The sequence below is a fragment of the Ananas comosus genome, linkage group 9, assembly GCF_001540865.1.
Source record: "Ananas comosus cultivar F153 linkage group 9, ASM154086v1, whole genome shotgun sequence".
Classification (NCBI taxonomy): Eukaryota; Viridiplantae; Streptophyta; class Magnoliopsida; order Poales; family Bromeliaceae; genus Ananas; species Ananas comosus.
Window position 1 is genome coordinate 12,235,795 of NC_033629.1, and position 10,844 is coordinate 12,246,638.

At 40.3% G+C, this 10,844-nt stretch overlaps 2 protein-coding genes across 2 annotated transcripts; both read right to left on the reverse strand.

The window, feature by feature from the left end:
- On the reverse strand, nt 2,314–6,772 carry LOC109715258 (plant UBX domain-containing protein 10; the record flags this gene model as incomplete). Its single annotated transcript, XM_020240182.1, is given in 4 exon segments — nt 2,314–2,787; nt 3,665–3,868; nt 4,405–4,575; nt 5,954–6,772. Coding segments are annotated over 4 exon segments (1,389 nt in total). The 3' UTR covers nt 2,314–2,556.
- On the reverse strand, nt 8,245–10,839 carry LOC109714812 (pentatricopeptide repeat-containing protein At2g13600-like). Its single transcript, XM_020239518.1, has one exon. The coding sequence runs from the start codon at nt 10,837–10,839 to the stop codon at nt 8,245–8,247; it is 2,595 nt and encodes an 864-aa protein (XP_020095107.1).

Here is a 10,844-nt window from a genome sequence, read left to right on the forward strand (position 1 = left end):
TTGATTTAGAGTATTTGAAGTACCTAGAAAATAAATTTTGCGATTTTTCGATATCATTTGCCTAGTGATCGAAGAGGCTCAAAATCAACGGCTGAAAATAAAAATCTCACAAAATGTGATGATATGACATTAAAAATTTAGATCAAAGATATTGATCTTATTTTATATAGTATAAAAAATTTTCTATCAAAATTTCACGTAATTTGGATATTTCTACACCGTTAAACTTGCAACCGGCTCACCACGGCCATTAAAATTATTGATTTTGAGCCCATTCGATCACTAGGCAAATGATATCGAAAAATCGCAAAATTTATTTTCTAAGTACTTCAAATACTCTAGATCAACTCTAACGGAGCCGATCGTCGATTCGAAAGTCCCAACATCGAAAACAACTTGGAAGCCTCCGTGCTTCCATAAGCATACCAGCCAAACTCTATATATATATATATATAGAGAGAGAGAGAGAGAGAGAGAGAGTGAGTGGGCCCACATCATCCTAACTTTATATTTCTTCATCCAAGAGCCGAAAATCTAATAGCACAAACAACCTGGTGCTATTGATTTTTTAGCCATTGGATTGAGAAATGAATGGTTAGGATGATGTGGGCCCCCTAGGGTTAAGTAAGTGGTTGGTTGAATAGTATAATCTAACGGGTAAAAATAATTATAGGATTAAATTTAACGGTAGAAAACTCGATAGCACCAAATCTTTGGTGCTATCGATAGTACCCCAGCCGGACTATAGATATATATATATATATATATATATATAATAATAATAATAACTATTTGCTGCGAAGCATGGTCCTATACTAGTTCTAGATAATGCTTGCATTGTCAGTCTTACCACAACTGCTGGCACAGAGTTAGCTGATACTTATTCCACTAATACCGTTGCCCGGTAAGATTTGCGGAATTATGTTCCACACATTAAATGGTATGCATGTAACACTTGCTTTACTAGATTTTCTCCATTTTAGGACCAAAGAAAAACCAAAAAACTATCTTAGTTCTCTTTGTTGCAGTGATTAGTAAATGTATAAGATTAGCACAACCTCGCATTTTGATTAATAGAGGAGCCCAAGAACAAATGGATTTTAATTGATTTTAAAAGAGTTTCTAAGTTGCATCGAAAGAAATGAAACAATATATATCACCTTATAAAAAGAAATAAAAAAAGTGGTTTAGTATTTTGAAATCTTACTAATGGCAAGTAAAGGGTATTAAGTGTAAATTCTGTTTGTAGATTGGAGGCCATGAGACAAGCTTTCTTAAGCTCTGTTTAAGCCTGTTAATCACAAATGCAGTTTACTATGATCTTTTGAGGTAGTAGTAAAGGCCCTGTTGAGCATTCATGGAGCTTCTATTAAGGGCATGTTTGTTTCAACGTAAGTAGACTTGGGGTAGAAGTGAACTTTGAGTTGAAGTGTAGTTGGAGTAAAAATTAGTTCACTTCTGCTGTTTGTTTCTAACTGTGGAAATACAGTTCTGCGAGTTCTGTTGTTTGTTTGGTAAGAAGTATATGACGTAAAAAGTGTAACTCTCCACCTCCGGTATACTTACCTTCAAAATGATATCATTGTCTATTTTGTAACTTATAGTGAATAATAAATTATAATAAATAAAAATTAATATAATTATATATATATATATATATATAATGCAACAAATAAAATTCTAAAGTTAAAAAATTATTTAACATTTAACAAATTCATTTTTCATCATTTTCTAAATATACAAATTAAACAAAAAATATATTAAAGCTTACCTAATCAAAATTGATCATATTTTAGAAGAGATAACCCTAACATATTAATCCATTCTTGTCTTTTTTTTACTTCACCGGAATTGACTTTGCCCCATAGGAGGGCGAAGTCAAGTTCATTATTTTAGGTGAACTGGACTTTCGGACATAATAAAATTACGGTGAACCAAACAATGGAAGTGGTCAGTTTTCACCGAAAATCTCTTCCCCTGTCCCACTTCTACCCCACTTCCCTCGAAACAAACAGGCCCTAAGCGTTGTTCGAGTAAAAGTGCTCGGAAAAACTGTATCAGCTATTTTCAGTAAAATGTTCCGAAAAACGAAAATCTTTTGCACACCTCTTGTAGGGTAGAAATTTTGTTGCTAGGGTTTGGTTCCCGCTTACTTCGGCGGTCGGGATTACCTCTTCTCATGCATTCTTCTCTGGCAGTGGAGCTGAAAATGCTCTCACGAAGCAGGACCAGTGTCGATTGCTCGGCCGGTCACTATACGACTATGCGGCATCAGGGATGTCAAACGGCAAAAAATCAGCTTACGAAAGACCATGGCGACAGAAACAAATTCAATTTATTACATGAGTGAATGAATAGAGAAACATAGTCAATTTTTAGCGATCGACTCGGATTCACATGAAATGAAGAGTTTAACAGAGAACAGGGCTTACGATGTATCACAACTCAAAGGTACAAGACAGTGACCCTACCTTCTTCTGTTGAAGCACTGGTTAAAAGACACATCTACAATGTATGCATATAACGTTCCGGGACTAGAGACCATGATATGTAGTTTTATGACTCCGCTTCGACGAATAAGCTTGCTTGCGGATGCAAACCTGCTTCTTTTAATGTGAGAGAGTGCTTTTCCGGACCGTAGGATACACGCGGGAAATTCGAAACAAGGCTGTATTTCTCGGCTTGTAAGCAGTCCAAGGAATCGACATAGTCATAGAGCGAACTGATGGTAGCTGAGCTGTGAAACCTCCTCTCTTTGCGCTCTCCGGTCGGAAAACGGATCAGCACCTACAAAGATAGCAATATTTACATTAAAAAGTCATCACCGAAGATGATTTTACTGTTCTAATATTAGAGCTGTTTATGTATATACCACGTAGAATTTTTTTTATTTGCATATAAATGTTTCAGAAACTTAATTCCTCAGATACTAACCATTCTACTTACAAGAGTGCCTGTCATTGAAGTCTTTTTCTAATAAAAAAACTCACTTCCCAAGTTTCTGACTTTATTCTCGCAATTATTGGATGAGTTTGCAACTTAAGATGTGGTTATTTTCATAAGAAACTGCATAATCAATAGGTAGCTTCTGTAGACACTACTTGTGAAAGTATGTAAGGAAAATAACATAGATACCGCAACACAAACAGTTGCACAAAAAATAGCATATATGCACTTTGCATATAGGTTCAACAAATAAGTTGACCTCAAGACTAGCTCTATCAGTTTATAATTTAAAAGAACGAAAGGAGCAATAAAGAAACTGTGAGTAAGAAGGGGTTTATATATGACCTCTCCATACTACATAGAAGTTCTTATCTGACTGGAATGCCAACAAGGACGCTATGTTGGACGCTAATAGCATACCAATAAAACTCTGCAGTGATAGGCTGCAATTTCATGGAACTTTTATCGTCGGTGCAGATATGATCATAGAAATCCAATGTTTTAACCAAAAGAAAAGAAACACCTCTAATGTAACCAAATGAGGTCTTGACCCTTAACTGACAGTTAGGAGGAGTATAGAGTACACAAGTATACTAAACTATTGGCCAAATAGATCAGAATTAGTCAAATTAACATTTATAAAGTAAAAAATAAGGAGAGATAAAGGTTGATCTCGGAAATAAAAATTTTGGAATTTGAAAACAGAAGGAAAACATACTTGCGTAACATCAGGCCCTTTCTCAGGTTCAGCTCCAAGTGCCATTGCTTTCTCTTGCCGCCTTCTTGCAATGGCAGCTTCCTTTTCAGCAGCTTCATGAGCTGCCCTCGCCAAAGCCTCTTCTTCCTCTTTACGCTTTCGTTCAGCTTCTGCAGCTTCTCTTTCCAAGCGCTCTTGTTCTTCTCTCCTTTGACGCTCTCTCGCCTATTTCATTTTTGCATAGGTTGGCAAATAAGCCAAAAGAGAAAGAAAAAAAAGAGAAATAGTGGCACAGATCTCTCAGAAGGTGGATACATATCATACCACCTATGAGGTCTATGAAAACTATTATGACAGTGGTGGTAGAAACACAATTCAAAAGGTAAAGTATATTACACCAGGGCTTCCCAATCTTTTAAGAAGGTTTTAGCTCGGTCCCAACCTTTCAATTGTAACAATTAGGTTGCTGATCTTCACAAAGGTTTATAATCTCATTCTTATTAAGATCCTCCGTTAGAGCCCTTGTATGATCGCTATGTGGCAAGTCCAAAAATTTTGTATGCAGAAGTTGATGACAAGTATGTTGCTATTTCTGTCTAATATGATGAACGAATGTAAATCAATTATGCATGATTGCAATAAAATCCAAACATTAGCGACCCAATTAGAAACTAAAAGGTCAGGAAACCAAAGTAAAACAACGTGGGGACCTCTTTTGCAATTTAACCTCAAATTTTGCAAATGCAAAGAAGTAAACATACTTGATCAGCTTCAAGTGCTGCTCTATATGCAGCATCTTGCTCCTCTCTCAAACGCTGGTTATTACGCCGCTCCTCGGCCTCTAGTCTTGCGGCTATTAAGGATGGAGAGTGCTCTTCAACCACCCTCTGAAGGATTGTGAGCATCTCTTCAGGAGATTTAGGCCCCTCAATCTTAAAATGGTTAATATTATCAGTCAAAGGACTAATTATAGACTTCATAATAACAAGCTACATATATAACAGGAAAATATGCAAGATAGACAGCTTATATAAAGAATCACAAAAAGAAGAAATGGAACGAGAAACAGAATCCCACTCTTAACAAATAAAGAAAAACTTTATGTGCAAGGATTTAACCATGAACAATCATAAATTATAGGAAACCTGTCCGTATCTATAGTTGAAACAATCCTGTTCAAACATTGCATATCAACTAGCTCAAGACCCTAATCCAATCCAAGCCTGACCATTTACATGCCTATGGGAAAGCTTAATTTGCTCAAGAGGTGAAGCTAATTTTTCAGAACTAAAAGGAAGATATTAAATACACTAGCACAGCAGTACTATAAAGGCATAGTTAGTTACCAGCACAACTTTTAGCAGAAAGTGTCACTTTGTATATCTTACAGTAATCTAACTGATGGAGGAGGCCTAAAACTAAAAACCAATAGTACGATAAACCAAACTACAATAATGTCTCTTACCACCAAGTTTATAATTAACCAGCCAAAAATTATTCTTTTCCACCTTGGTAAGCCTACAGCCAACATATGATGTATTGCAAGTAAAAAAGCTTCACCTAAGCAACACCATTAATTGTTCCTCTATTCAAATTCTTTGCCTTTCAAATAACCACCAAGGCACCAACCCTATATCTGAACCTTCTATAATGCATAACGATCAGACAAAAGATTCACAAATTTTTCAGGGGAAATAAATCATGATTAAATGAAGTAACTCTGTTGTCTACTATATCCCTATTCCTCGACTCGGCATAACATGGAAGACAACTCTTTCCATCTTAAGACCCAAACCAGAACTCTCAACAACTCCAATGCATTTCCTTAACCTCACAAATCAAAAGGTCAAATAGATCTAGGACCTGTTCAGCCTGCTAGCAGCACTCGAGAAGGTTTGTCCAATTAAGTTGTTTGCAAAAGCCCTAATGGATTTTTTTCGGAACTTTTATTTTTAAGACACAAAAGCTCATCTCTTATTCCTGTCAGCTATACTCCAAACCCCTAGACTTTTTCTTGTGCCCTGCATCTTCTACTTCTCGATTAGAGAAACTGTTTTACAAGCAGTTAGCACTTCCCCGAATAGCTATTAGTTTGAGTTCCTTTTCAAATAGCTCTACTCAAATAACAATTTTACAGGAGCTCCAGCAAGAACAGGCCTCAAAATTCATTACATCAGAAGTTCTTAACAACATGCTTATGATAAATGTACCAGCAATCATTAAAGAATTATTAGAACTCTACCCTTACCAACATAAAGCTAATTTGGGAAGAGAAGAGGGGAAAAAAACAAATAGACTACTTGTGCAAACCTGCTGAAGGAGAGCAATCCGCTGGTTGGTAGAGGCCATGACGACGGCGCAGAAGGGGAATCGCGAAGCCTTGAGGCTGTTGCTCATCTTGAAGCCCTCGGTCCTCCGTATGCTCCCTCCCCACGCCACGAAGTTCTCGTTCACGAACGCCGCCACGACGGGCGAGCAGAGGCTCCCCGCGCAGAAGGCGGGTACGTCCGGGTGGTCCGGCGAGTGGAGGTAGACGAAGAGCAGCTTGTACTCGCGCTGCGACCGCTGGAGCGCGTCCATGAACCCCTCCGCCACGAACCGCGGCGCCGGGGCCCCGTCGCCCGCCGCGAAGTCGCGCTCGAAGGCGGCGACGAAGTCCGCGGCCTCGGCGGCGGAGGCGGAGAGGGCGATGAGGCGGTCGGAGTCGCCGGCGCCGGGGCGGGGGAGGGCGAGGCCGAGGAGGTTGAGGGAGCGGGAGAGGACGGCGCCTGCCATCCAGGCGCCGAGGCCGACGGCTCCGGTGACGAGGCCGACGCCCCCGGAGACGACGTAAAAGGGGAGGGTCACGAGCTTCCACGCGAGTCCCGGAGGGGCCGGATCAGCGGCGGCGGCGGTGGAAGTGGTGGTGGTGGCGGCGGCGGCGGCGATGGTGGAGGTGGGAGGGGGAGGGGGATTGGAGGAGGAGGTGAAGGAGGAGACGGCGAGCTCGAGGTCCCAGTTGTGGGCGGAGAGGATCTCGGCGCAGAGATCGGGGTCGTCGAGGCCCGTGATGGCCTGGAAATAGGCCACCTTGTCGCTTGAGCCCTCCGCCATGGGCTATGCTGTCGAAGAACGGTTAGGGTTAGGGTTAGGGTTAGGGTTTCGGAGAAGAAGAAGAAGAAGAAGAGGAGAGAGAGGAGATGGTGTGTTTTTATTGGTTAGGATGGATGAAAATAATAATAATAACAGAGTGGGAAGGAATGGGAAAGGATCTCTTTCTAGAGAAGACGCTGAAAAAGAGAAGTTGCCTCGGAAAGGGGTAATATGAGAGATTTTTTTTTCCATTTTAGGCCCCCAAAACTTTTACTTCTATTTATTTTGGCCCTCCTTCTTTTATAGTAAATTTAATGCCTCCTCCTGAAATTTTATAAATTTATCAAATTAGTTCATTTATATTTCAACTTAAACAAAGATTCACCAAAAAAATATATATATATTGTAATTTATAGCTTTATAAGGATAATAATGATATTGATCATTTCAAATAAAAATATGCATGATATTTTCTAAATTTTGAAGGGTATGTTTGAAATTCCCCCTAAATGTTAAATTTTAGTTTGCAATCCTTTATTGTATATATATATACGGATTTAAAGAATATTTACAAGAGTTTAAAGAATATTAAGCTTATTTTAAATGAATGGAAACTAAAAGAAACTTTCATACAATTTTGAAATCTATACAGAATTTAATCCTAGATAAATCATATGAAAAACCTCAAATAACCCTTTCTAGTTTAATGCATTTGCAATGTACTACCCTCTACTTTCATTTGGTTTATGATATAGTTGTATATCATGATTATCATTTTCACTTTATTTCATTAATGGTGCACTAGAAATGATTTACAAAGCCAGCATTTTAAGTTATCTTTTAATTAACTTACTCGGCATAATTTCTTTTTCATGTGATTAGAGATAAAACTTTAATTTTTATTTTTTTAAAAAAAAATCTTGTCATTCGTTATTTTATTGAATAATATATTTAACCTACAAAATAGTTTATTTTATTCAAGAAAATGAACTAGAAAGTAGAATATATTATTCCATTCTAAACATTCAATCACATTTCTCGTTTATATTTTTTATTTATCAAAAACTACAACTTCTCGATTAAATTAAAATATATTCAAAATAAGATATTCATACCTCCAAACAAGATCTTTAACTTTGAATCAATCTCTACAATCAAATACAAGAGTCTTTGGTAGAAGTATTAGCAGTGTGATCTTGCTCTACTATATTGGCTTCAATTTTCCTACCAACTTCATGTGTTTTCCTTCTCAAGGATGCATATATTAACCAACCAAACCCTCATGAGTGGTGGCCTCCAAGAAACCTTGCTTTATGATGCTTCATGAATCAAACATATAGGACTGGAGGTTATGCATCCAAATAGTCTCGACATTCTTACGTGCATGACAGATATCAAAGACGCGCAGAATCGGTAAATGAAGTAGAAATAAATATTGACCCCATTGGATTTCCGAACATCTTACTGATCGAGAAGATCGATTTGGTAGGAAACAACACAAAAATAGTCATCAACATTGATCATCTTGGCTACTGAGCTATCCCAACTATGTCACTTCGTTTTCTCATATGTGAGCTCAATGTATCCAAAATAGAATAGATTTCATCTACTTGGTTATGTGATTTATCACCTGCAAGAAACACATGAACTTTGTCTCTTACCTCAATCCAACTGCATCCTGGGCTCTTACGCATTCCTTTATCCTTAATAGTACGCCTTGTTCTCACCAGTTCATCCCTTTTCCCGGCTATAGCATATAAGTTTGCCAGCAAAACATAGTTAGCTACATTATCTCCTTCCAATTCGATGAGCCGATTCGCCACGATTTCTCCCAATTCTGTATTGCAATGAGTAACGCATCCACTTAAAAGCGAGCCCCACACCACGGAATCGGGCTTCATTGGCATGTTCTGAATAAGATCATAAGCTTCGTTTAGCCGCCCGGAACGGCTGTAAAGATCGACCATGCAAGTATAATGTTTGAGATCGGGCTTTATGCCGTAAAATTTCATTAAATTGAAGTAAAATTGGCCTTCCTCAACTACACCACCGTGAACGCATGAAGATAAAACAGATAAAAAGGTGATCGCATCAGGTTTAATTCTATTCTCAATCAATTGATTAAATAGTGAGAGGGTTTCCTCCCGGAGCCCATGCATCGAATAACCCACGAGCATAGTATTGTATGATACCAAATTGTGCCGCAGAATCCTATCAAATGTGAAAATTCCCAATTTTATAACCCCACATTTGCTGTACAAATCCACAAGTGCCGAACCGATATGGACATCTGAGTCATACCCACATCTGATTGAATAAGCATGAACTTGCTTCCCTCGATCGAGAGATACCGATCTTGAACAAATCGGTATTATCATTCCTATGGTATAAATATCAGGTCTCAAATTTTCACTCAGCAACTCACCAAAGATTTGCAAACCAAATTCATTCTGACCATTCTCCATACAACCTGCAATCAATCCATTCCACGTGTAGATGTTCGGATCGAACCCACTCTCTCTCATCATAGAAAGAAGCTCTAGAGAATAATTCAAGTTTCCAGCTTGAGCATACGCAGATATCAATACGTTCCACGTAACTGTGTTCTTATCAACAATGCAATCAAAGGCCAAATTCGCACCAGATAAATCATTGCACTGAGAGTACATTTCCACAAGTGCAGCCCCCACAAAAGGATTTACATGAAGGCCTCTCGCTATTGCGTATGAGTGGATCTCCTTTCCCTGTCTTAATGCACCTAATGCGGCACAAGCCGCCAAAATGCTTCCCAAATTAAAGGAATCAGCTTCGATCCCTTCCACCATCTGCATGTATCTAAACATGTTTAACGCTTCATCGAACCGCTCATTGTCAACAAGACCCGAAATCATCGAATTCCATGAAATATTATCCCTCTTCACTCCATCAAGTTCCATACGATCAAACAGCTCCTTAGCCAATTCCAACTCACCATTCTCGCAATACCCAACAATCATAGTATTATAAGAAACCAAATTTCTCACTGAGAATCTCAGAAAAAGCTCTTTTGCAGTGATCATATTGCCACAGCGCCTATAAACATCGATCAATCCGTTAATTATATAAGAATTGGAAGCGAGCCCATTTCTCACAATGTAGCCATGAATTTCCTTACCCACGTCGAGTAATTCGAGTCTCCCGCAAACAGGCAATACACTGGCCAAAGTCTGAGCATTCGGGCTAATGCCGGATTTTATCATTTGACCTAGTAGGTCAATGGCTTCTTCATCGTATTCGTTCTGAGAAAATCCACCGATCGCCGCACTCCAGGAAACGAGATTAGGCTTAACATCAGTAGACCGTCGCATTCTCTCTAGAAACTCCATTGCTTGAAAAACCAATCCATTAGAAGCACAACCGCTTATTATTGAGTTCCACGAAACACAATCTCTCACCAGCATTCTGTCAAACACCTTTGTCGCCTCTGAAACGAACCCACACTTGCCGTACATGTCGATTAAAGCGTTACCCACATACAAATTCGAACAAAATCCCTTCTTTATCACGAACCCATGAAGCTCCTCCCCCAGCTCCACCGACCCGAGCCCGCCGCCGCAGGCCTTGAAGACCACCGGAAACACGAAGAACTCCAGCTCGGCTGCCTCCGCCAGCAGTGCCCGGAAGAGCAGGAGCGCTTCTCCGAAGAGCCCGCGATCGGCAAAGGCGGTGACGAGCGCGAGCCACGCGTAGATGGTCCGCTGGGGCATTGCGTCGAACAGGTGGCGGGCGAGGTCGAGGCGCGAGAGCCGCGCGTACGCGGCGAGGAGCCGCGCCTCCAGGAACGCGCGGGCGCCGAAGAAGCCGCGCTTGAGGACGCGGGCGTGGATCTGACGGGCCAGGAAGGGGCAGCCGCAGGAGTCGACATCGGAGGCGAGGCCATGGAGGTGGGGAGGGGGAGGCGTTTGTGCGCGGGTTTCACGTGCGAAGAGCGAGGGTTTTGAAGGGGCGGGAGAGGAGGGTGTCGGAGGAGGCTCAACGGTCGAGTGAGGAGGGGCTTTGCACGTGCGGAAATGGCGCGGCACGTGTGGGGAGTGGATTGGAGGGGATAGAGTAGAGGATGTCGTTGAGGTTGCTGCAGCCCACATGCTTT

Excerpts from the sequence above, each read along its gene's own strand:
- LOC109714812 (XM_020239518.1), bottom strand. The coding sequence starts at position 10,839 with ATGTGGGCTGCAGCAACCTCAACGACATCCTCTACTCTATCCCCTCCA.